The sequence below is a fragment of the Giraffa tippelskirchi genome, chromosome 10 (assembly GCF_054371585.1).
Source record: "Giraffa tippelskirchi isolate mGirTip1 chromosome 10, T2T-mGirTip1v1.2.pri, whole genome shotgun sequence".
Taxonomy (NCBI): Eukaryota; Metazoa; Chordata; class Mammalia; order Artiodactyla; family Giraffidae; genus Giraffa; species Giraffa tippelskirchi.
Window position 1 is genome coordinate 77,223,025 of NC_137284.1, and position 27,721 is coordinate 77,250,745.

At 38.5% G+C, this 27,721-nt stretch overlaps 1 protein-coding gene and 1 long non-coding RNA gene across 5 annotated transcripts in view; both read left to right on the forward strand.

Moving 5' to 3' along the window:
* DNAH11 (dynein axonemal heavy chain 11) overlaps nt 1–27,721 on the forward strand; it is a 364,135-nt gene that overhangs the window by 77,689 nt on the left and 258,725 nt on the right. For all 4 annotated transcript variants that reach the window (XM_081536384.1, XM_081536387.1, XM_081536386.1 and 1 more), the window contains exons 25-30: nt 373–495; nt 2,887–3,111; nt 4,407–4,498; nt 6,125–6,251; nt 23,033–23,182; nt 26,331–26,564. In XM_081536384.1, the coding sequence (XP_081392510.1) occupies nt 373–495; nt 2,887–3,111; nt 4,407–4,498; nt 6,125–6,251; nt 23,033–23,182; nt 26,331–26,564 (951 nt within the window). The remainder of the gene's footprint in view (nt 1–372; nt 496–2,886; nt 3,112–4,406; nt 4,499–6,124; nt 6,252–23,032; nt 23,183–26,330; nt 26,565–27,721) is intronic.
* On the forward strand, nt 12,413–19,608 carry LOC145524353 (uncharacterized). The gene is made up of 2 exons (XR_014067425.1): nt 12,413–13,893; nt 18,973–19,608. It is a non-coding gene; the product is annotated as an uncharacterized LOC145524353 (long non-coding RNA).

A 27,721-nucleotide genomic window follows, 5' to 3' on the forward strand; every position in this document is an offset into this window, starting at 1 on the left:
AAAGCAGTTTTAAAAATTTCATATGATAGTCTAGGTTGCTGCTGCTAAGTCGCTTCAGTCGTGTCCGACTCTGTGCGACCCCATAGACGGCAGCCCACCAGGCTCCGCCATCCCTGGGATTCTCCGGGCAAGAATACTGGAGTGGGTTGCCATTTCCTTCTCCAGTGCATGAACGGGAAAAGTGAAAGTGAAGTCGCTCAGTCGTGTCCGACTCTTAGCGACCCCATGGACTGTAGCCTACCAGACTCCTCCGTCCATGGGATTTTCCAGGCAAGAGTACTGGAGTGGGGTACCATTGCCTTCTCCAGATAGTCTAGGTATTGGTTCTAAATTAAACTTTTGTGAGCATAACTAAATGCTGTTGATGTCTAGGTTATTACTGAAATCAGCCAGACCTGGGCAACCATGGAGTTCTCTTACGAAGTTCACTATCGGACAGGCATTCCATTACTGAAGTTTGATGAACTATTGTTTGAAACTCTAGAGCACAACCAAGTAAGATGGATGTTTTTCTTATAGATCTTTCTTTTAAATTGTGATTTTAGGCTTTTCCAAAGTTCCAATACTCCATATCTCTTTCTTCATTCATTCGACATCTGCTTGTACCAGACTCTAGGCATAGTACCATTTGGGTTCAAAAGGTATGAACACTTGTTCTCAAGGAACTTGCCCTTGCGTCAAGAGACAGAGAAGGGTTCCAAAGAGTCTTGCAAGGTGGTGGTACTTGTGCTAAACCTTGAAGGATGGGCTGGTATTCAAGAATGATGATCAGAGAAGAGTGATATATGCAAAGAGGACAGTGTCCCCGTTTAATGGCATCTTGGAATGCCAAAAAGTACCTGACATTCAGAGGTAATTTAAAGAATTTGGCTTCCTTAGAATACAGATTTTCTTGATAGGAGTAATGAAAAATAAGGTTGGAGAGACAGTCCAGAATGCAGCCTATGTGGTCTTGAGTTTTAAGGGTATGAGTTGGCGTCTCTTTGGACATGAGAGATAAGAAAGGTGAAATAATAACGGTGGTGTTACTATTACTAGACATAAGGCACTTAGGAAAGAACCTGGTCTAAAAGATGATGCTCTGTTATTTCTGATGTATTTAAAGTGAGGGACATTGATGTAAAGGTGGAAAGTCAGACCCAGAGCCCAGTGCAGAGGTTCAGTCTAGAACTGTAGGTTGGGAGGTCGTTGTTGGTATGATGAAAATTGGTGAGCTAGATAATGAGAGGAAAAGAAGATAAACTAGCCAAGAACAGTACGGAAGGCTGCATTTGGTGAGTGAGAGAAGGAGACATAAAGGAGGCAGAGAGTGAGAATGATCAGAGACATAGTTGAAAAAGGATACTGCAATATCATAACAGTCATGGGATAAATTTTTCCACCAAAAAAAGTCAATATTATGAAAACAACCTAAATGTCAATTGATGGATGAATGGATAAAAGAAATGTGTGTGTGTGTATACACACACCCATATATATACACACACACATATATATAAAATGTATGTAATAATGTTTCATGTGTATGTACATATATATTATATATGTATATAAATGTACTGTTCAGCTGTTAAAAAAAGAGAAATCCTGCTGTTTGTGACCACATGAATGGATGTTGAGGGCATTATATGAAGTGAGATAGCTCAGAGACAACAAATACTGTATGTTCTGTCTTACTTGTGGAATCTAAAAAAAACCAAACTCATAGAAGCAAGCAGTAGAATGGTGATTACCAGGTGCCGGGGCTTTGAGAAGAGGGGAGATGTTGGTTGAAGGGTACAGACCCCTAATAAGTTCTGAACATCTATTATACACTATGGTTGACTATATTATATTGAAAGTTATTAAGAGAGTAGATCTTAACATTAATGTGTTAATGTTAACACAGATACATGCTCACGCACAAAAGGTAATTATGTGGGGGGATGTGAGCGTGCTTAGTCGTGTCCGACTCTGTGACCCTATGGACTGTAGCCTGCCAGGCTCCTCTGTCTATGGGATAGCTCAGGCAAGAATACTGCCATTCCCTTCTCCAGGGGATCTTCCTGACCTAGGGCTCAAACCAGGGTTTCCTGCAACTCCTGCCTTGGCAGGCGGATTCTTTTACCACTGAACCATGGATAGAGGTATTAACATTATTGTGGTAACCATTTCATAATATATACACACATGTATCAAATCATCACATGGTATGCTTTAAACTTACAGAGCATCTGAGTAATATCTCAACAAAGCCGGGGAGCCGGGGGAGAGGGAGTATAGAAAGGATAAAATGTATTAAATACTTAAGAGGTGAAGGAGAATGGGAAGAGGTTATTCTACTCAGTGACTTCCTGAGATTTCAGTGTCAAAGAATAGGGGAAGTGCTTGAGGGTCTGCAAGGCTTAGTGTTAGGACAGCAGCAAAGCTTGGTAGTAAATTCAAAGGGGAGGAAAACAGAGCCTGAAGGCTTAGCAAGCTAGAGGGAAGTTTGTTTTATATTTTCAATATTGAAGGAAAAAAAAGAACCATAACTTTGGAATGATTAGTAGGTAGAGACCATGGGGAGAATGAAGGAGAATGAAAGAATGAAGTTTAATTCCTAAAACTGCACCCTGGTGCTCAATATATTTTCCTGCCTACAAAGAGATACGTGTTAGTCTTGTAGAAGACCTATTACATGTAGTTGCTTATGTTTATCTTTTTCCTTTTAAAAAAACAAAACCATGTTAGTGTGAATATGCCATTACTTCACTAATTTAGCAAATACTTACTGAATGCTTGCTCCACGTTTTGCTTGCTAGGTCTTAGGAATCCAGCAGCAAAAAGAAGCAATGTAGTCCCTCCCTCGTGGTGCTCATAGATTACTAATTTAGGTGTTATTTCACATTCTTTGCCTTCATTTAGGTTCAGTTACAGACTCTGCTTCAAAGCAAGTATGTGGAATATTTCATTGAGCAAGTCATAAGCTGGCAAAACAAACTAAACACAGCAGACTCGGTCATCTTTACTTGGATCGAAGTCCAGCGCACTTGGTCTCACCTAGAAAGCATCTTTGTTTGTTCAGAAGATATTCGAATCCAACTTGTGAAAGATGCTGAGAGATTCGACAGAGTAGATGCTGAATTTAAGGTTCGTGGAAGACAGGCTGTTTTCTATCCTGACAACTTTTTCCAAATAATATAAAAGCCTTGTAAAGAAACATCTTTTTCTAAATAACGTAAAGGCCTTATATAAAGAAACATAATTTGGGGTGTTGAATTTATGAACTATGTATATGTAATCAATATTTGCATTTCAGGGGACAAAAGTTAGGAAACTTTTCTGTGTGACAGGTCAGAGAATCAATATTTTAGGCTTTGTGGTTGTATCTGATCTCAGTCACAACTACTCAGGGCCACCTTTGTCATGTGAAGGAAAACTCAGACACAGCATAGATAGATGGGTGTGGCTGGCACCAGGAAAACTTTTATAGACGCCAAAAATTGGATTCCATATTATTTTTGTATGTTACAAAGTATTAGATTCCTTTGATTTTTTCGACTAATTAAAGATGTAAGCATGAATGGATGTCTTAACTTTGTGCTGTACAAACCAGGCAGCAGACCTGATGTTTCCCACAGACCGTGAACTGCCTACCCTACAGTAAGGCCTAGGAGACAGGTTCATCTTCATGAAGTAAGAGACTGGGAAGGGAAGCCAATAACAAAGTTATACTATCAGTTATTGGTTTGTTTCCTAAGAGCCACAGAGAATACATGAAAGTATTAGTCACTCAGTCATGTCCGACTCTTTGTGACCTCATGGACTGTAGCCTGCCAGGCTCCACCGTCCATGGGATTCTCCAGGCAAGAATACTGGAGTCTCCTTCATTGCAGGCAGCTTCTTTGCTGTCTGAGCCACCAGGGAAGCCCCAGAGAATAGATGGTGAGGTAATATAATAATAAATGATTTGAGAGACTTTAAGCAGAGAATAGTGGCTTTACCTTTTTATATAGAAATGAGGAAGAATTATTTTCTCCTTGCTAGCTGAAGCAGAATACCTGAGGGATTCTATTTTGTTTAACTTTTAAGCAGGAAAGAATAGATAGATTGTTTAGTATTCATCTCATTTTAAAATATGAATATATTCTTTAAGATTCTAGTTCTCTGTCTCTTTATGTTTTTGTTTGCTTGGTTTAGAAGAGAGAAATTCTGCATGGACCTTGAGTGGTGGTAATGCTTATCAAATTTATATTGATAAAAACTATGTGATTACACTTTGTTTTTGATGTTCATCTGAAAGTTTAATAGCAGAACAGACATAGTGTTAGCCTCATTAACCTTGCTTTCTCAGTTTGTTCTTCACTTTTTAATTCCCCAAAGGGATGAAAAATATAGAAAAGTAATTTCTAATATCAATGGTTGCATGTTGTACTTTCACACAGGAATTAATGTTCAAAACTGCTAAAATAAAAAATGTTTTAGAGGTAACATGTGAGCTGCATCTCTATGAAAAACTTAAAGATTTACAGTACAGGTAAGAATGCAACTACAAAGTTATCAATTTGTTATACTTTTGATATTTCTTTTGAATATCTAATAGTATTTAATATCATGTTACTGTAGATACAACCTCTACTAATTTAAAATTTTGCTTATAGTTGTCTAGTTGTCTTTTACATATTAAGTGGTATATATATATCGTGATTTAATGCAAATACATCCAAATGTATTTCTTTTCCAAGAGGGATATCATAATAGTAAAATAGAATATATTAAGTAGAGAATCAGTATGAAAAAAAGAATCAACATGATTGATCAATTCTTTTATCAAAGTGTCCTGTAAATATTTATTAAGTATCTACTGTATTCTAGGAACTGGGACTATACTCATATAAGTCTTTTATTTTTTATATAGTTAAATTATACTAGAAATTATCCTTTGACAGCATGTTAGTACTTTTGAAATCCTTGTCCTAAAGGGCATTTTATTCATATGAAATTATACAACAGCTAGTGGTCACAAGAAAATTCTGACTTTTGATTTAAAATGGGCAGATCAGCTACTAAAAAAGAGCTTTGTGCAGAATAGCTATCACTTTTTATTGCACGGTAGAGGAGCCTCTAGATAAAAATATATTGCATACAATTATTTCATAATCTGGAAGTTTTTTGAGATAAAGTTGACCATAATTTTAGAAGTGTGGATTTCCACAAAAGTTAATTATTTCTTAGTCAGTGATTTTTGAGGGCTTGGTGGCTCTGCCTCTGGGTCTTCTCTGCTCTGCTGAGAGAAGAGTAAAGTGGAAATGGTTTAGGGTGTTATGACTTCCCTGAAAACCAGAGAGAAGTAAAGCCACTTATATTTTTTGTAGACATTCAGTGGGAAAAACAAAACCTTAAACCAGTTACATGTTAGCTAAAGCACTTTGTGCTCAGGGTGAGTGATGCCAAACCCAGTCTTCTCTCCTGCTGTTGAGAAGTGTCATTAAGATAAGTGACAATATATTGCACTGGAAAACATGTGGGTTGTTTTCAAATATCTTTTGATATTGATTTCTAACTTAATTCCATATTGACAAGAGAACAGTCTATGCTTCAGTACCTTTAGACCATGAAACTTTTGCACTTTGTTTTATGTCCCTGGATATATTTCAGTGTCTCCTAGATTATAGTCTATAGAAACTTGAAAAGAATTTGTATCCTACTGTTGCGTGAAATTGTATAAATCTTAGTTATGTTGAATTGATTCATGGTGCTTTTCAGTTCTATTATATCCTTCTCCTTTACTATATATTCATTCTATTAATTTTTAAGAGTTTGATATTGAAACTCTAACTAAAAATCTTAATTTGTCTAGTTAAAAAATAATTGTATATTATAGTGCAACTATAAAAAAATAAGTGACAGCAAGTAACATCAACTTAAGTTTGATCTGTATTTAGTCTCAACTAGTGTGTGTGTGTGTATATCTCCTCCTACTTGGCACAAGTTGTACATTAGTCACAAACGAAATGATGATGTTGTAAGAGAAGGAGATAGGTACCATGTTAAACAGTGAGCTTATTGAGATGAATGGACAGATTGAGACACTCTGGGTTTTGCTGACATTTTAATAACTGAATGGGCAAAATATGCTTACAATGGTGTTTCATTCATACAGGCTTTCTCTTTGTGAAAAAGCTCTTGCTCAGTACCTGGAAACCAAGCGTTTGGCTTTCCCACGCTTCTATTTCATCTCTTCCACAGACTTACTTGACATTCTCTCAAAGGGAACTCAACCTACACAGGTAATATTGATTTTGAAAGTCTCATATTGTCCTTTGTTAGCCAAGGAATGTCAGTTTCTCTATCATTGTCTATATGCTACCTACCATGTCACATGTTCCAAGAGCCAGAAAATATGCAATAACAATTCTTAATGTAGCAACAGAGAGAATTTAGAGGCAATGATAAAGGAACTAGGAAGGATAACTACCTTGTCCTCAGTGAAGGGACAATGTACAAATGTCTAGAAAGGAGAACAAATGTACAAGGCTTAGAACCCTGCAAGAAGTTAATGGAAGAAACACCAGTTCCAAATCCCCAGAATTGTGGGACAACTACTGGGGTTCCATTGCCTGGTTCACAGTTTTCTTGGGAAAGACTGGGTCACTGGGAACGAGATCATGACAGGTACCTTCTTTCAAAAACCTTGACTCCAGGGTAACCCTTACTGAAGCTGGGCTAGGCTTCAGTGCTGTTCAGAGGTGTACTGGTATAATTTCAGGCTCATCCTCCACCCTCTAATTTTCTCCTACCCATTGAAAAATAAGGTAGCACCCATGACAGTATGTAAAGCAAATAAAAGAGGCAGTTATCTTTTGTAATCTGAGAGCACAGATCAGAGACAAATTTTGTGCAAATCCCCAAGCTCTCCTTCCCCTAAACATTTAGAGGATATTGCTTTTCATTATATCTGTTCAGTTGTTCAAGATCTTAAGAGTTGTTACAGCTGACGCAGGTAGTTACTCCTGGGCTTGACCATATATCACAGATTGTGCTTTACTTTTTTTTTTTTTTTTTTATAAATTTATTTATTTTAGTTGGGGGCTAATTACTTTACAATATTGTAATAGTTTTTGCCATACATTGACATGAATCAGCCATGGGTTTACATGTGTTCCCCTTCCTGGACCCCCCATCCACCTCCCTCCCCATCCCAATCCCTCTGGGTCATCCCATTGCCCCGGCCCTGAGCCCTTGTCTCATGCATCGAACATGGAATGGTGTTCTGTTTCACATATGATAATATACATGTTAGATTGTGCTTTACTTTTATAGGTTTGTCTCCATGTTCTTTCTCTAGAAATTTTTATGTCATTTTCTTTGGAATATGTGTCTCCTCACACTACAGTTTCCTGAATTCTGATGTCCTGTGGACACAGTATTTATCTTGATTATTTCTCTCTCATAATTCTCTTATTTCTCTCTCTCTTTCTCTCTTTTTTAGTTGGGATATAATTGCTTTACAGTGTTTTAGTTTCTGCTGTACAACAGAGTGGATCAGCTATAAGTATACATATATCCCCTCCCTCTTAGACCTTCCTCCCAGCCCACCCCCCAATCCACCCATCTAGGTCATCATAGAGCATTGAGCTGGGCTCCCTGTGCTATACAGCAGGTTCCCACTAGCTATTTTACATGTGCTAGTGTATATATGTCAACCTTAATCTCCCAATGTCGCACTCTCCCCTTCCCCACCTGTGTCCACATGGCTGTTCTCTTCATCTGCATCTCTATTCCTGCCCTGCAGTAGGTTCATTTGTACCATTTTTAAAGATTCCACTGACATACATTAATGTACAATATATGTCTTTCTCTTTCTTCACTCTGTCTGACAGTCTCTAGGCCCATCCACATATCTACAAATGACTCATTTCTCTTTCTTTTTATGACTGAGTAGTATTCCATTGTATATATGTATCACATCTTCTTTATCCATTCATCTGTTGATGGGCATTTAGGTTGCTTCCATGTCTTGGCTACTGTAAACAGTGTTTCAATGAATACTGGGGGTCCACGTATCTTTTTGAATTATGATTTTCTCAGGGTACATGCCCAGGAGTGGGATTTGCAGGATTGTATCATAGTTGTGTTTTTGTTTTTAATATACCTCCAGTATTTTTCATAGTTGTTGTACCTGTTACATTCCCACCAACAGTATAGAAGGGTTGCCTTTTTCCTACACCCTCTCTAGCGTTTATTGTTTGTAAACTTTTTGATGATGGCCATTCTGACCAGTGTGAGGTGATACCTTGTTGTAGTTTTGACTTGCAGTTCTCTAAATGATTAATGATGTTGAGCATCTTTTCATGTGCCTCTCGGCCATCTGTATGTCCTTGTAGAAATGTTTATTTAGATCTTCCGCCCATTTTTTGATTGGGTTGTTTGTTGTTTTGTTATTGAACTGCATGAGCTATTTGTATATTTTGGAAATAAATCCTTTGTTTGCTTTGTTTTCAAATATTTTCTCCTGAGAGCTGCTTTTTTGGCTTGTTTATGGTTTCCTTTGTTGTGCAGAAGCTTTTAAGTTTAACTAGCTTTAAATAAATAGTCTTATTTTTTGTTTTCATTTTCATTTCTCTAGGAGGTGGCTCAAAAAAAAAATCAGTGATTTATGTCAAAGAATGTTCTTACTATGTTTTCCTCTAAGAATTTTATACTGTCTTGTCTTACACTTAGATCTTTAATCCATATTGAGTTTATTTTTGTGTATAGTGTTAGGTAATGTTGTAATTTCATTCTCTTAGATGTAGCTGTCTGGGTTTCCCAGCACCACTTACTGAAGAGACTGTCTTTCCCATTGTATATTCTTGCCTCCTTTGTCATAGGTTAGGTGACCATAGGTGGATTTATTTGGGGGCTTTCTATCCTGTACCTCTCATCTCCTAGGATGATGTTATGAGATCAGTTCGGTCGGTTCAGTCGCTCAGTCGTGTCCAACTCTTTGTGACCCCATGAATCACAGCACGCCAGGCCTCCCTGTCCATCATTAACTCCCGGAGTTTACTCAAACTCATGTCCATTGAGTCGGTGATGCCATCCAACCATCTCATCCTCTGTCGTCCCCTTCTCTTCCTGCCTCCAATCCTTCCCAGCATCAGGGTCTTTTCCAATGAGTCAGCTCTTCGCATCAGGTGGCCAAAGTATTGGAGTTTCAGCTTCAACATCAGTCCTTCCAATCAACACCCAGGACTGATCTCCTTTAGGATGGACTGGTTGGATCTTCTTGCAGTCCAAGGGACTCTCAAGAGTCTTCTCCAACACCACAGTTCAAAAGCATCCATTCTTCTGGGCTCAGCTTTCTTTATAGTCCAACTCTCACATCCATACATGACTACTGGAAAAACCATAACCTTGACTACATGGACTTTTGTTGACAAAGTAATGTCTCTACTTTTTAATATGCTGTCTAGGTTAGTCATAACTTTCCTTCCAAGGAGTAAGCGTCTTTTAATTTCATGGCTGCAATCACCATCTGCAGTGATTTTGGAGCCCCGAAAAATAAAGTCTGCCACTGTTTCCACTGTGTCCCCATCTATTTCCCATGAAGTGATGGGACCAGATGCCATGATCTTAGTTTTCTGAATGTTGAGCTTTAAGCCAACTTTTTCACTCTCCTCTTTCACTTTCATCAAGATGCTTTTTAGTTCCTCTTCACTTTCTGTCGTAAAGGTGGTGTGCTGCTGCTGCTGCTAAGTTGCTTCAGTCGTGTCTGACTCTGTGCGACCCCATAGACTGCAGCCCACCAGGCTCCGCCATCCCTGGGATTCTCCAGACAAGAACACTGGAGTGGGTTGCCATTTCCTTCTCCAAGGCATGAAAGGGAAAAGTGAAAGTGAAGTTGCTCAGTCCTGTCTGACTCTTAGCGACCCCATGGACTGTAGCCTACCAGGCTCCTCTATCCATGGGATTTTCCAGGCAAGAGTACTGGAGTGGGGTACCATTGCCGTCTCCGAAAGGTGGTGTAGAGGGTGTCATATCCTATTCCAGGTATATGTTCCTAAACACTTGAAAATTTGAAATACTTAGAATTCTGAATTTTAACTCTGTAAATCAGGTGCATAAATCTGTAAGTAAGAATATGCTTTTTCTTTTATATTCTTTAAACATAATAAACGCATATGTGATGTTTTATTGAACAGTATTACTTACCCAGAATATAGACATGAGACATTTTTATTTTTCTACAATTATTAATCTCAAATGTGCCCTGCTGAATCTCTTTACACTGAGTAGAAGATCCCTTTATAACACTTTGGATAGGCATTGTAATGCTCCTGTCCCCTTTTCTTATTAATAGTTAAAGAAACCCAAAGCAACTCAGCAAGATCTAGTTTAAAATTCCAAGCTCACGTCTGTGTCAGGACCAGTTTTTTACATAAAGAACCTGGAGTTGAGATCTTTTATTTCTCCTCCTTACCGGTTTATTTTGGGCAGGGACAGGGGAAAGGTGTCATCTGTCAGTCATCGCCCTTTCTTAATGCATATTCCTGCTTCTCTGTTCAGCAGTGGCTGTTGACTTTGCCCCTTGACAGCCAGTACCCACATCTGGGTCTCTTGTGGAACAGGAGCAAGTCCTCAGGACAGGGGGAACTTCCCAGGGGTGTATACACAGCGCCAAGTCTGTCTCAGTGCTTCTAGTTCTTGCCCTTGGCAGTGTAGTCCGTCATTTGTTACATCTTGTTCCTCCTTTCCACCTAAAGAGATGTGTGAAGTAGGGACATGTCACAGATTCACTTGCTGCAGGCACCCATGGGTTCTGTGAGTGGTTCTCCAACCCCACTCACTGGACAAGTTAAAGGGCAGAGATTGGGGAAACAGTCCTTCACCTTGAAGCCCCACAAGAACTGAGGAAAAGTCAGAGCATCCCCCTCTGGGCTGATAACTCACAGGGGTGAGGATGATCGTCTCTCCCCACCTCCCTGCTGTGCTTTCCCAGAAGGGGTGTGTGGAGGCAGATGATGGGAAGTTGTTGAGATGTGTCTTGTCAAGCCCTGAAGGGACCAACTTGTCCTAATCCCTGTCTGCTCTCTTCAGAGCATGTGCATTCCCAGTTCCTCTCTTTCCTTAATTGAAGTCCTAGGCAGGTGCTAGAGGAGCAGATGACTCAATATACACTTGTCACCCATTCTGTGTCCTTTCAAATCATCAAAAAATGCTTCGTGCGTTAGACATGCTTGTTGGCTCAAAGGTATATGCATCCCTGATGCCAACTACTGTTTTTCCACATCTTTCCTAAATTACAGGCTTTGCTTTTTTAAAAAAATAAACTTAAAAGATGTACCTTTAAAATAATTCTTTTTATTTTCACAGTATCACTTCAGTGTTTTAGAGTGTTAACTTTCATATCACTGTGATTAGACAAGCCTTCTTGTCTGCTTCATTCACAGCATTCTAATTGTAAGTTCTAAACCCCTGAACCTCAGGTGCATTTATCAGTGCTAGTAACACTCTTTAATGTAGGACTAGTAATGCCAGGCATTAAAAAGATCTTAAATTTTAATGTAGCTGAATATTAAAGTCACAGCAGAGGGAGTCTCCAGAATGGCTCACAGCCATGCTAATGAGTACCAGCCGTGGTGCCATCTATACCATATCAACAAAAAGAGGTAGGATATTTCTGCTTACTAGCTGAATGGATCTGTCTGACTATGTAGCTCCAGGGTAAACACAGTGTACAGTTCTCCTGACCTGCCAGCTTTGAAACGATTTAATTTTTGAAACATTTTGAAATTTGAGGTACACTATTTCAAATTTGCTCAAAATTTGACTTCATTGAGATCTTTTTGTTCCATGAATTAAACCTTGAACAATTCAATTTCACATCAAATGTCGTCACACTTTTAGGAAAGGGTCCTTATTAGGGAAAGAGTTTAACTGCCTCTGAGGTGCAAGTACCATCAGGGAGTGACTTGTTGGGACAGAGGATTGAAAAAGTGCTAAGGATGAGTTGAGTCATCCTGAGCCACAGTCAGCTTCTGCAGTGTTTCTGCAAAGTCAAGGTGTGATCTTAACTCTTGGTCACTTACTGTGGGAGAGTTAATGCTTATGGCTGTTATGCCAAAGGGCCTAGCCTTCGTGCACTCTCTTTCATTATCAGAATCAGTTTCAGGCCATCAGACCCAGCTTTTTCCGTCTCTGCCTTTTGTGCTAACATCCTGAATGTGCTCCCTGTAGTGTGACAGACATAACGTGGCAACTGCAGCTTATGGGATAACAATGCAATGGCCCTTTGTGGGCAGATGACTCATGTTGACATCTTGTGAATGACTTGAATTCTTCAGATTCCCCTCCTCCACCCACTACACTCAATTTAAGAGTATTGGTCCAAGTGAGGGTTTCTGCAGTTGACGTGGAATTTGATCAGCCTGAACACATCAGCTAGAGGAGGGGCTGATATTACTACATCCTGCATTCTATAAGCAGAAATGCCCAATTTAAGGTACTTCAGTTGGAATGTCAGAGTGATGACGTCAGTGCATCTGAAATGCCTTCAGTGGTTTTTTAGCTCTCAGTAGGTTTGGTTAAGGTCAAGTTTTAAAGATTTTTCTCCTAGAATTCATCCTGACCTCCCAGTTTCATAGATTACCTCAAGGACTGAGGATAGGGCTGTGCCATGTAACTTAAGTGGGAAGAAATTTCTGGTGGTTGCTTGTGGAAACACAAACTTAGAGGTGTCCTTGCAGGGTTAATGGACATGGGGTAGTAATTATGCAGTTGCACCTGATTCAGTATTAACATTCTGTGATTCTACCCCTGCTTAGAAAAACATCCATTTGTATTTTTCAAGTAAAGCAAGTGTAGTGGTTAAAGTCAGCCTGGGTAGCATCAGTTGCCCTGAGGTGCCCTCCCAGGTTGTAATACAGTGTCTAAAAATAGCAGACAACCAGTTTTTAGCCACTGGTTCCTTATGACCCAAAAGATCTTTCTGTCCTAGAAGAGTTGGTGTGTTTTCTCTTTCTTCATCTTCTGCGTGATGATGAGTGAAAACTTCCCCATGTTAGAGCTATACTAAAGAAAGACACACTTTCTATGTGATCAGCTGCATTTGTGTTACGTGATGGAGGTAGCCATGGACCACATGTGGCTAATGGGCACTTGAAATGTGACAACAATTTTTAACTACAATGTGTTAGAGTTGATCTTTGATTCAGTTATTGGAAAACATAAATTTGAAACAACTTGAGTGTGAATCTACTTTCTCAACTGCATATCTTATGAAACATAGAGACAGATCAAGTATGTCTGATGAAGAATCCAAACTGAGGTAAGCTATAAATGCAAAATATGCACCAGGTTTCAAAGACTTAAAGAATGTAAAATATCCCATTAGTACCTTTTCTATTAATTATATATTGAAGTGACAATACTTTGGATATATTAGGTCAAATAAAGCATGTTAGAATTAATTTCACCTGTTTCTTTTTACCTGTTTTAATGTGACTACCAGAAAGCCACTGCTATGGCAGTTGAGGCCACAATTTTCTAAATGACAAGATCAGAAAATATACATACTCAGAAATGTTGAATGTTTGCATCAAAAATACCCTTCATGGCATCAGACCAAATCTGTGTAAGAAGAAATCTGCCAACTTGTCTTTTGAGAAATCCCCGAATTGCAGTATGAGGCAGATGGCACTCAACTGATACCCTTAATATTCTGTCAATATTGGCACTTGGACAGGTGCTTGTGAGAAATGGGCTTAGTATTAGGTAATAAAAAGAACTTCTGGATCTTCAAGGGGCAGATGTCTAAAACCCCGCATCCCCACAAGCACAGTATATTTCTGGATAGTGCTTCCACTTGGTTCTGTCTGTGATGGAGTGAAGGTGCCTCAGGATCTGAATCTCAGGAATCAGGGTGATGCAGCTCAACAATCACTAATGGTGAGTCACAGCCTTCTTGACAAGGATTAGTCCTCCTGAGACAGTAAAGGGAGGGACTTTGCTGGCAGTCCAGTGGTTAGAGCTCCATGCTTCCACTGCAGGGAGCACGGGTTTGGTCTGTGGTTAGGGAACTAAGATCGCGCAAGCCTTGTGGCACAGCCAAAAATAGCATAAAATAAACTAGTATGTCTTAGACAATCGAGAGTAAAAAGGCTGAAGATGCAAGTAGTTAGTTGGCCACATGTAAGAGTGAATGAGTTTTAGCTGAAATAAAAAAGATTCCAACTTTTCTATACGGAGTAGAAGGTTGGAGGGCTCTTAGGTACCTGTAGTGGAGGGAGGCGATTGTCCTTGAGTTTAGGTTGGGGCTGGGGATGGAATAAAGGAAGAGGCAGGAAAAGAAAATGGACACAGAAGATGGTCATGGTTTTGACTACCTTGCCATAATCTCTACTTACCTCAGCTGAACAGCAAGGAATGGAAGCTGTTTGTCTAAGTGTAGTTCTTTATAGAAATTGCCAGTGAGAATAGCTCCACTTGGTATGCATGGACACATACTTAGTCACTTCAGTCATGTCCAACTCTTTGTGACCCCATGGACTGTAGCCCACCAGGCTCCTCTGTCCATGGGATTTCCCAGGCAAGGATACTGGAGTGGACTGCCAGTATAACTTAGGACTGTGTTACATTTCAAATGGTTGCCTTTGTATAAAGGTGGCCTTGTACTCAAATGACTTAGGCATTTATGTGTGTGACAAGAAAATAGGCAATCAGTTTTTAAATAAAATCATAAATTATATATCCAGTAGGGATTATCCTTGATCATCCTTGCAAAACGGTTAACTAATGGTTAACTACAGGTTATATAACAACATTTTTTTTTTTCCACGTTGCCAATGTGTTGCTACTGCTTAGAATTCTGTTGGAGCTCTTTTATTGGAATTCCTTCCACAGCCAGTTTATAAGTTACACAACAAAATCAGGGTTATTATAATGCAGGATTAAAATACCACTTATTGTAACAAGATAAAAAATTGTCTTATAAATTTGGGATCCCACTGCTAAAGAGTCTTAGGCTTCACTGTGCAATCTAAAACTCCTGGTCCTAGCTTTTGTTTGCTGTCAGGTTGTTCAGCTCCAACTTAAATTCAATGGTTAGGGTTTCTGGCTCTAAAACGTTAGCTTTTTTATAAAATTGGAGTATAATTGCTTTACAATGTTGCATTAGTTTCTACTGCACAGTGAAGTGAATCAGCTATACATGTACATATATTCCCTCCCTCTTAGACCTTTCTTCCACCCCTCCCGTGTCCCACCCATCTAGGTCATCACAGAGCCCTGAGCTGGGCTCTGTGTACTATATAAAACAGGTTCCCACCATGTAAATATGGTAGTGTATATATGTCAATTTTAATCTACCAATTTATCCCACCCTCCCCTTTCCCAGCTGCGTCCACATGTCCATTCTCTATGTCTGTGTCTCTATTCCTATCCAGCAAATAGGTTCATCTGTACCATTTTTCTAGATTCTACATACATGCCTTAATATATGATACTTGATTTTTTTCTTTCTGACTTCACTCTGTATGACAGACTTTAGGTCCATCCACGTTGCTGAATTTCATTTCTTTTTATGACTAACATTCTATTGTATATATGTACTGCATCTTCTTTATCCCTTTATCTGTTGATAGACATTTAGGTTGCTTCCATGTCTTTACTATTGTAAATAGTGTTGCAATGAACACTGGGGGTCCATGTATCTTTTTGAATTATGCTTTTCTCGGAGTATATGCCCAGGAGTGGGATGGCAGAGTTGTATTGTAGTTCTCGGTTTAGTTTTTTTTTTTTTTTTTTTTACTGTACCTCCATACTGCTCTTCATAGTGGTTGTACCAACTTACATTCCTACCAACAGTGTATGAGGGTTCCCTTTTCTCTATACCTTATCCAGCATTTATTGTTTGTAGATTTTTGATGATGGCCATTTTGACTGGTATAAAGTGATAGCTCATTATGGTTTTCTCTGATAATTAGTGATACTGAGCATCTTTTCATATGCTTTTTGGACATGTATCCTCATTGGAAAAATGTATATCTAGATCTTCTGACTTTTTTTTTTTTGAACATAGAGCTGCATGAGCTGTTTGTATATTTTGGAGATTAATCCCTTGTGGGTTACTTTGTTTGCCAACATTTTCTCCCATTCTGTGGGTTCTCTTTTTGTTTTGTTGATGGTTTCCTTTACTGTGCAAAAGCCTTTAAGTTTAATTAGGTCTCATTAGTTTATTTTTTATTTTATTTTTATTGCTCTAGGGGGTGGATCCAAAAAGACCTTGCTGAGATTTATGTCAGGGAGTGTTCTGCCTATGTTTTCCTCTAAGGGTTTTATAGTACTAGCCTTACATTTATGTCTTTGATCCATTTTAAGTTTACTTTTGTGTATGGTGTTAGACAATGTTCTAATTTCATTCTTTTACATGCAGCTGTACAGTTTTCCCAGCACCACTTACTGAAGAGACTGTCTTTTCTCCATTGTGTATTCTTGCCTCATTTGTCATGGATTAGTTGACCATAGGTGCATGGATTTATCTCTGGACTTCCTATTCCGTTCCATTGCCCTACATTTCTCTTTTTGTGCCAACACTGTACTGTTCTGATTACTGTAGCTTTGCAGTATAGTCTGAAGTCAGGGGCCTATTTCCCCCAGCTCCATTTTTCTTTCTCAGTGTTGCTTTGGCTATTCTGAGTCTTTCATTATTTCCATACAAATTAAAAACAAAAAGTTGTTCTAGTTCTGTGAAACATACCATTGGTAAATTTATAGGGATTGCATTGAATCTGTAGATTGCCATGGGTAGTACAGTCATTTTGACAACATTGATTCTTCCAATCCAAGAACATGGTATATCTTTCCATCTGTTTGTATCATCTTTGATTTCTTTCTTCAGTGTGTTATAGTTTTCATAGTAGTGGTCTTTTTCCTCCTTAGGTAGGTTTATTTATAGGTATTTTATTCTTTTTGATGTGGTGGTAAAAAAGGGATTGTTATCTTAATTTCTCTTTCTGATATTTTGTTATTAATATGTAGGAATACAAGAGATTTCTGTGTATTAATTTTTTTTTTTTTGGCTGCACCATTTGGCTTGCAGGGTTTTAGTTCCCCTACCAGGGTTTGAACCCACACCCTCAGTAATAAAATCAGGGAGTCCCCTCTACTGGACCACCATGGGATTCTCTTAATTTTGTATCCTGCACCTTTACTGAATTCAATGATATGCTCTAGTAGTTTTCTGATAGCATCTTTAGGATTTTCTATGTGTAGTGTCATGTCATCTGACAGTTTTACTTCTTTTCCAATTTGGATTCCTTTTATTTATTTTTTTCTTCTCTGACTGCCATGGCTAGAACTTGCAAAACTATGTGGAATAAAAGTGATGACCTATTCTTACTATTCTTACTCCTGATCTTAGAGGGGATGCTTTCAGCTTTTCACTGTTGAGAATGATGTTAGCTGTGAGTTTGTTGTATATGGCCTTCATTATGTAATGTCCATTTTAGAGAGGAGGGATTAGAGACTGACATGGGCCATGAGGAGTTTTTTGGGTACAGATATATTCAGTTTCTTAATTGTCTCACTGTTTACAAGAGTTTTTTAACTTGCTAAAATTTATTAAGCTGTACACACATGACTTTTTTTCACTTTTCTCTCTATACACTTGTATTTTAAAAGGTTATTTGAAAACTCAGTTTGTGTTGTCAGCACACTTATATACATATATGTACACATGCTAAAAATGTTTAGGAAGAAATACAGAATCAGCATTGATAATATAGTTATATCCAAGTTATATTAATAAGTGCAAAATCAAATGGCAAAATAGTATGTATACTATGATTTTAGTTTTGTTAAAAGCAAACCAGTTAATATCTGATACCTAATATTAGCTATAATGGTTTACAAAATTTATAAAAAACTAATATAATCTTTGCTGGGAAAGATTGAGGGCAAGAGGAGAAGGGTGCAACAGAGAATGAGATGGTTGGATGGCATCACTGACTCAGTGGACATGAGGTTGAGCAAACTCTGGGAGATAGTGAAGGACGGTGAAGTCTGGCATGCTGAAATTCATGGAGTCACAAAGAGTTGGACGTGACTTAGCGATTGAACAACAACAAATATAGTCTTTCTGAATTATATAATTGCATGTTCACTACTGAAAGTTTGAAAAATATAGAAGATCAGAATATAATTAGCATACTCCTTGATGCTATATTTGAGTGATTATGGTGAGTTTTTTTTATGTGTTTGTGTAGGTCAGAACACTATATTTAATAAAAATTGAAATATTCTTCTTCAATATGATGTTTAATGTCTGTAGAAGTTACCATTATATGAAAGTGCTATAACTGATTAAACCTATTCCTAAAAGTTATTTTGCATATTTAGACTTTGAACAATGATATGTGTCCATGTACTGTCACCTGTACTGAGTATTATTAAAAATATAAAACACAACAACAAACTATTCAACATTTTGGCAGGCTTAAATTTGTACATGTAAAAGTAATAGACTCATTTTTCTCTTATTCCAAAGGATAATATTCACAATAGATAAGACTGCCTACATTTTGGACGTTATATACTTCTCATAAATACTATCATGGGTATTACCATCATTATGAATAAATGAGTTAATTACTATGTATGAGTGAACTCTGAGGTGCTCACCATGCCGGGAATGACATTAGGACTTTGTGTCTATTTCATCTCTGTTAATCAGAAGCAGCATCTTTCATAGAGGGGCAAATATGCAATGAAACATAAGCAAAAAGCAATGGGGAAAGCTTTGAGAATGTATAATAGCCATACAGAGAAGTTAGTACGTAGCAATACACGGAAACTATGCATAGACGCATATGTAGAAGCTACATAATTTCATTTTCTTCCCTTTGTTCTCTAGGTAGACAGACTGTTGATCATAGAGTAGATTGTTGATCTGATCATTGTATTAGTTTTCATTTTAAATTATAAAATTACTGAGATGAGTAGTTTTTTTCACTTTTTTTTTTTTTACAGACAAATGAAAGCTCTTAAAAAGGCAGTTCTCCTTGTGCAGAAATCTGAAAAATATTAATTTCAGTTATCAAGGATTGATTATATAACTCCATTACCCTCAATAACATGATTCACATTTCACATACTATGGTGTGTCAACTGTGACAGATCTTGAGAAGCACAAACTTAATTGCTGGTTCCTCAGTCCACAAAAATCACCACGTGAATGACAGATGTACATCTTGACACATGATCAGTGATGTCACACTTTTCACAGTCTGTCTGTGGTTAGCCATCACACATTTGTTGTTTAGTTCTCATACAGTCAGCAGAGAACGTAGTGTGCTACAAATTTATCCCCAGAGAAGAACCCACCTGATATTTTATAAAAATACACCATCAAAAGAGAGAATTAGTGATGAAGTTGGAAATATAGCAAAGAAGTGAAAATTGATAATGCTAGAAGTGAAATTTGAATCATAAATTTAGTTACGGATGAAAAAGCTGAATGTAGAAATGACATCACCTTTTGAGAGATTCTAGATATGCAGCCAGAGGACTATAGTGAAAATGAACTTATCAAAACAAATGTAAACAGTGGTCAAGATAAAAAGGAGGAAGGTGTGCCACAGGTAGTGATACCAAAAAAAAAGAAAATCCACATTAAAGAAACTCTTAGAAATACAAGGACATGAGGCTTCAAAGGATGAAATGTTGGCAGCTGATCCAAACTTCCAAAGGAACATGAAGATTACACAAAGCACAGGAAAGATGCTCATTTGGTATCTTAAGTTATAAGATGAGAAGAAGGAGGCAAGTGCTGTTTGAACTACTCCTGATAAGTTTCCTATAAAGAACTAAAACAATTTTTAATATTTTAGTATTTTCAGTTAGTGTATTAAATATTTATTTACAGTTTTTTATTTCCCTGTACTTCTATAACCAAGAGTGAGAGGGATTTTAATATTTTAACAAAAATTTTTAAAGGCCAGAGCACAATTGTGTGTTAACCCATTGATTGTAGAGGTTGCACAGTTGTTCTTACAATCCTGCACTACTGTCCAAAGCAGGACCTGCCTGAATACCTATGACCCAATGAGTGGATGCACCTGATTTACTGTAAGTCAGTGAAACAACATTTCAGTTTTTGTCACTAACCTTTTAGAAACCTGTTCAAGATATGATCAAATTATTGAATTTCATGATTTGAAATGTTCATATCCATTCTGTTTCTTCTTAGTGAGGTAAAAAGAGGGAGCCTTCAGGGTTTTTTTTTAATTGTAAAATTAAAGATCTTTCCAAAGACCCAACTAGCAAAAAGGAATTTAAATTTTATGTTAACAAGTACAAAGAAATGGAACTAATTTGAGGGCAACAGCATGCATGTTAGTTAAGAAAATGGTTGTGTTGTCTCAGAAGCTCGAAGTGGAGGGCAGAATAGGAAACTGTTTAACTTCCAGCATGCCAGGTATAAGTCACAGGAGAACAGCAAGCTGTGGGGATTGCATGTCCTGGTCACCTACTGAATGACTGCGGGATTAGAAGTTCTTGTGAAATGCTTTCCTGGCCAAAGCAGTGATGTGTGAGGGTGTCTGATGGTTGAGGTCTCATTTATCCTGCAGCTTTGCACCTGAATATTATTTAGGCCCATTATGCAGTAGAAGCCATTAAACATCTGTGCACTTGCTGGCCACTTCAGCTGTGACAGCGAGCTGTGAGATGATTGGAGAGACTGTATGTAAATGTCCTCTGGGTTATGTGCAGGGATGCGGTAACTGTGATAATCCAAGCAATGATCATCGGCTACCACTCTGTCTACACTGAAAGTGAGAGTCGCAGAAACTCATCTGTTTTCAACTGGGAAGATTCCTTGTTGTGATTTTCTTCAATACTAAAACAGCAAATGCAGCAAAAATGTCAAGGCTAAAAGCTTCAGAGATTAAATCACCCTTGAGTTCCTTCCCAGTATTGATAGTGGGCTTGTCATGTGGGAAATTTAGGCGGGTTGCTATTGTCCCTAGAAGCTGCTGTTGGGATAGTTATCAAGTCTGGTTAAACTGTATTTCAAGAAAATCTCATTACAGAGATGGCTGTAATGCTATGTGCTAGGAAACGTTCTGTGGCTTGAAACCATCTTCTGGTTTTTATTTATTTTTTATTATTTTTATTGAGATGAAATTCAGACAACACAAAATTAGCCATTTTAAAGTGTATGGTTCATTGGGATTTTGTACATTCACAGTGTTGTGCATCTGTTACCTCTGCCTAGTTCCAAATTATTTTATAATAATTTACCCTGATATAATAATTTCCCTGATATAAAGCCACATGCCCATCAAGAAGTCACTACATTCCCTTGCCTGCTCCCCCCCCAGCCACCTCCCAACAGCATGTCATTCTCGACAAGGTTCATCTACGGTGTAGCATGCACCAGTGCTTCATTCCTTTTGATACCCGAGCGGTATTCCATTGTATGGATATGCCACAGTGTGTCTGTCATCTGTCAGTGGACATCTGGGTTAGTTCCACCTTTTGTGAATAATACTGCTATGAGTGTTTTTGTACAGGTATTTTGAGTACTTGTTTTCTGTAGTTTGGGGTATATACCTAGTAGTGAAATTTCTGGGTCTTATGGCAAGTCTATGTTAACCTTTTATTTATTCTTTTTCTAATTTTGTGGATGTATTTTTCTGCTGGAACTTCATTGCTGAATGTGGGCTTTTTCTAGTGGAGGCAAGTTGGGGCTCACTCTCTTGTTGCCCTACATGGGCTGCTCCTTGTGGCAGCTTCTCTTGCTGTGGAGCACGGGCTCAGTCACTGTGGCTCATGGATCCAGTTGCTCTGCAGCCTGTGGGATCTTCCTAGACCAGAAATTGAATCCATGTCCTCTGCTTTTGCAGACAGATGCTTAAACACTGGACCACCAGGGAAGTCCCTGTGTTAACGTTTTGAGGATACACCAAACTGCGTTCTCCTTTGCAGCTTTTAGTTGTGCCACATGTAAGGAGGGAATACTTGTTCCCACTCCTGATACTTCCTGTGGTTCACTCTGCCTTTTATTCAGTCCACCCCAGAGGAGGTAGAGTGGCTTGCCTGACTGAGAGCCTGAAGAACACATGTCTTCCTCTCCTTTCCTCCTCGCCAGCCCTTTTAGGTGGAGAGGCCAGTCCCATTCTGTTCTGATATGACCGGATGGAGAAGACTCACTGGTTCTCATGTTCTGTATGGAGGCCGATTGGGCTTTCGTCTCTGAACTGACCTCTAGCAGAACAAATGCAGATCTTTGTTTTTTAACTTGGTTTGTTTTATATTTCAAGTAGTCTGGAACCTGCGCAGGGTTCAGTATGTTATATTATTGGGGACTCTTTTGGGAATCCACAACTTAGGATCTAAAAGGTTATGAGGCCAGAAGAATTTGAACTTTGTAAATGTGGCCTGGACTTGCAGGTTTAAGATCTAACTGCCACTTGTATTTAGCAATGTCAACTTGATGAAGTCACCTAATACTTGACTTTCAATTTCTTTGTCAATGAAAATGGGAGAATCCCATTCACTCTTCTTATGTAACAAATATGCTGTGGGACTCATGTCAGTATCAAAGCAGATGCACGGTAGGTAGCAAACGACCTGACCCAAGGAGAAGATCTAATTTACATTTTTGGTTGAAATATTTTAATACCTTTTTTTATAAGGATTTTATGGTGTTAAGTAAAATACCATGTCTGAATTTTAATAACCTGACCACAAAATTTCCAGCAGAATGATTGCTGCAGGAATATGGTACAGATAGAGAAGTTGGTAAGTCTCCAACCTTTAAGGAGAAAACAGTTGACCTACCTTGGTAAGCATTCACCTCCCAACACCTGATGATGTGATCAGAGTGCCTGGCTACCTCTCCACCAAGGTCATTTCAAACTCTGAAATTGAAGAAGTGATTTTATTTGGAAGGAAGAAAAGCATTTTAAGGCAACTCTGTGACGATATAAAGACAGTTTTGTGAATTCATTTAGCCACCTCTCTAGATTCCCAGAACGCACCTCCTGTAAGAAGTGCTCTTATCTCATCTCGTATCTTGTCTTAGGTTACCCGCCACCTTTCCAAACTCTTCGACAGCATTGCGGATCTGCAGTTTGAAGATGATCAGGATGTCTCTGCACACAGGGCGGCTGGAATGTACAGCAAAGACAAGGAGTACGTCCCATTCCCAGCTGAGTGTGAATGCATAGGCCATGTAAGAGCTGATTATGAGATTCTCTATGCTAGGGGAGGATTGGGGGGTCGTTTTTAAAAGTTGAATGGAACCAGAAATTGTCAGTTCATGTCAATTGTCAGGCTCTGGTTAGTCTTGTGCTTTGAGATTCCTGTTTGCATCTATCTGGTGTGTCCGAGGAGTCCTCTGCCAGGCTTCCTACTCTGTGCATAAGGCTTCAGCAGCCTGCAGGGGCTTGAAGATACTAGCAGTTGAGCTGGACAGGAAGGACTGCCACAGACTGAATGAGCAGACCCCAGCATTAGTAGCAAGTGCCACCCAGTGACTGAGTCTCCTACAGAGAGAATTACTTTCAGCCCTGCTCACCATTCAGGGAAGGATTAGGGTGAAGCAGTGCCTTGCAGTGAAGCACATTAGAAAGTGGCTGCAGTTCAGGATTCTGAGGTGGATGTTATAAATGGCTGCTTGTAAATAACTTTGGTTGAGTCCTCAAAGCTGATGTCACGTATACCAATTACTGCATGCACAGACAGTTAACATGTTCTCTTCTCTCACAAACACCTCAAGTATATTCTTAACAGTTATCTGTAAGAACAGCTCATTATGATTTATGAAGGAGCTATTGGTTTTTCAGATGATTTAGAGGAATTGCATCTTTTTATGATGATGTTTGTATAACTTAAAAATTAATCCACAGAGTAACAGAGAGAGTAGCCTCTATGATAGAACAGTTTAGGTTGAGGCAGGGGGTTCTTTAAAGGGCCCTTTGCAGAAATCTGATGGCAATCCCTTTTCCTACAGGAGTTTTCTCTGTTGCTTTTTAATATTGTACCAGAAAAATCCTGCCAAATGCAGGGAAAGCAGATGGTGGAATACTTTGATTAAAGTATATATTTGATCTCTTGGGCTCTTTAGGATATTATTACAAAGATTAGAAAAAATCACCATAAACTATCTTGACAAAAGTGTGTTGCTGTCTGCCTCCTCCCCAGCAGATTGCTAGCTGACTGGCATAGTGCCTGGAAGGAGGACAGTCCAATTGATAGATGCGGTTATCACTAGCAGAAACCCTTGATACTGAAAGTTTTCACAGTGCTCTAATTTATCCTGTATAAGCAACTTACGCTAGAGACTTTGGGGCATGTACCGCATGTACCCTCTAATTGCCTTTGTTTTATTAAAAGATGCTTTTCCTTTAGGCCTCCCCCACTACCCCGCACTTTTATGATTGTTTCCTCCCAATTTTGGCTTTTTGCCTTTTATTTGACAAATGTTTATTGAATATCTACTACGTACCAGCCCCTGGGTTTGGCCTTTGGAAATCCAGAAATGAGTAAGACATAGCACCTGTCCTTTGGGAACTCATGGGCTCATTGAAGAAATAGATGTTCACATAATTAGTGATAAAGGGAAGTGACAATTCTTGTTACAAAGGGTTGGACAGAAGCTGATGAAAGACTAAGATGTGAGAAGGTATCAAGCAAGCACCTCATCAGGGCTTAGTTCCCAACTTATGTTGAGCTGAGTCGCTGTTGGTGGCATAGTCTCTAAAGAAGGGGTGATGTGTTACCGTGTATGTATGTTTGGTCTTCCCAAATGGACTTGACAGTTCTGAAGAACAGGTGGCCATATTGAGGACATGGATCCCAGAGCATCTGGAAGATGCTAAAATGATATATGATTTACTTACTAAAGGAGCCTGTTGCTTGGTGACATTGAGTTGTACTGAGTGACGATAGTGGTGCTTAGGTCTCCTGCACTCAGGCGTGGAAACAAAGCCTGGCTAGGAGGCTGGGGAGAAGGCTTCTAGGATACTGGGCCATAGCGAAGGCCATGCTTCCTCCTTCTTCCAATAGGGAAGGCTGTCAACTCATTGACCACATGTCACTCCTTCCCAGTTCTCCAGAGAAAGAGGTTGTAGGGATGAATACTGCTGCCGTCTTCACAGAGGCAGGAAAAGAAATCAACTGTATAATTTGAGGATATCATACAGTCCTTGGAATTTATTTATTATAGTTATTTTAATCGCTATGGTCAATTATTTGCAAATAGTATAGGTATCCTTTTGTTATATAACATCATCCCGGGGAAACATATATACAGACAAATATAACAAAGCATATTTGAATAGAATGGAAAACTGGCTGAAATATATCTGTGGGAACAAAATACACTTTGAATGAATTTTTTTCAAGATTTATTTTCACAAGTCAGCAGTTGTCCTCTTTCTCCTCTCTCTTACTGTCTAATTTCTGACAAGTGTGAAGATGAGAGCCAGTAAGGACTATGATTAAGACACTTGCTGAAAACACTGTAAGACTAGGTACTACGGAGATTTTAGGGTAGAATCTTCAGTATATTTAAAAATCATCAAAAATAAATTAAAAAATCAATTTCCTAGACTCACAGACACACAAAGCAAATTTATGGCTACTGAAGGAGAAAGGGGGAAAAGGGATAAATTAGGAGGTTGGGATTAACAGATACACACTACTATATTTAAAATCGATAACAGCAAGGACCTATTATAGCACAGAGAACCATGTTCAATATCTTGTAATAACCTATAATGGAAAAAAATCTGAAAAATAATACATATGTATGTATAATTGAATCACTTTGCTGTACACCTGAAACTTACCACAGCATTGTATATCAAGTATACTTAAAAAAAATCCATATCCTATGATTTTCAAATCTCTAGAATTTTACTGTAACATACCAGCTGTGATGTTTGGTTTCTCAAAACACTGTGTGTTGCCAGAGGGGAGCTTGATCTAGAGCCCTCTGGTCTTCAAATCTGAAAAATGAAGAATGGAGAGCACCTTGTCTGGTTAGAGTGTGGAAATTTATGAGACAGCTGGTGGGTGAAATAAGATGAGCAGTATCCTGGCAAAAGACAGTTTTATGTAGGGAAGACTTCATCTGTCAGTAGTTCACCAGCCCCTTTGAGTTACCTTCTAGTACAGGAGTTTAAAACATTGGGTTGGCCAAAAAGTTCATTTGAGTTTTTCCATAAGATCTTACAGAAAACCGGACCAAACTTTTGGCCAACCCAATAAATCCACCTGAGGCCTTCCTCTCTTTGTAGCCTTCAAGCCTGGGAGAGGATAGCAGTATCCCTCTTCCATAGTTAAGCCTGTGTTACTACATTTGTTTGCTTTAAAAGGTGGAAACCTGGCTCCTGCAGCTGGAACGGACCATGCAAGAGACAGTGCGTCATTCCATCACAGAAGCCATCGCAGTCTATGAAGACAAACCCAGGGAACTGTGGATTTTTGATTTCCCGGCTCAAGTTGCACTAACTAGCTCACAAATCTGGTGGACTACAGATGTAGGAATAGCCTTCAGTAGGCTAGAGGAAGGCTACAAAACGGCCCTAAAGGATTTCCATAAAAAACAGGTATTTTGTAAAATTCATGATTTTGAGATTTTAAGGGATTTGAAGAGGTAAGCTTGCTTCATTCATTCATGCTTGTTTATGAAGGGTTTTATGTGTTAAGGGCATGATGCTGGGAAGATTTTTGCAATCACTTGTTTAACTATCCATTTTTTAGCTTGGTGGTGTTCTCATTTTTTACTTTGGTTTAAAAAGAGTCATCTTTAAACAACAAGATCCTAATAGCACAGGGAACTATATTCAATATCCTGAAATAAGACATAATGGAAAGAATATAAAAAAGAGTATTTTATACACACACACACACACACACACACACAACTGAGTCAGGTGGCTGTACAGCAGAAATTAATGCAGCATTATAAATCAACCATACATCAATAAAAAATAAAAAACATCCATTCTTGTCTATTATCTCTGAAGAATCTAGTCTGTCACCCACACCTAGATATGGTACAGATTTCTTTCCTCCTAGGTAAGACTCTACATCTACACTGACCACATACTTGGTGCTTGACTCAGTAAGATAGAGGATTGTTCAAACAAGACAAATGTTTTCATGTATTTTGTTTTTCTGTTCATTATAAATCACAGGTGAGCAACTTTGGAAAAGAAGGTCTATTTTGAACTTCATTTTATTCACCCCAGTCATCCTATGACTTCTCCTTAAACTTCCCCTCTTAAGATGTGCTCTTGGCTGTGAAACAATTCAGAGATAGAACCTTTCTCTTGGCTTACAGATTAAGAGACTGTGACACTTGTTTTCTAGGGCCAAGCTGCTCAGTATTTTCCATGTGTCAGCAGCATTGGTATCACCAGACAGTGCGACAAAAATACAAAATCTCAAGGCCTACCCAACACCAACTGTACCAAAGTATGCTTTTTAGCAAGATCCCAGAAGATGTGTATGCCATTGAGTTTGAGAAGCATTGTTGTGTATTTTGGGGAAAAAAACGTGCTAGTGTGATTGTACATAAACATTATATATTAGAATAAATCTTATTAGTTAAGAAAAAGGGAATATTAGACTTTGAAAGATATTTGTTTATTTTTTAACCTTCTGTTTTATATTGGAGTATAGTTGACTAACAGTGTTAGTTTCAGGTGTGATTCAGTTATACTTCTACATGTATATATTCTTTTTCAAATTATTTTCCCAT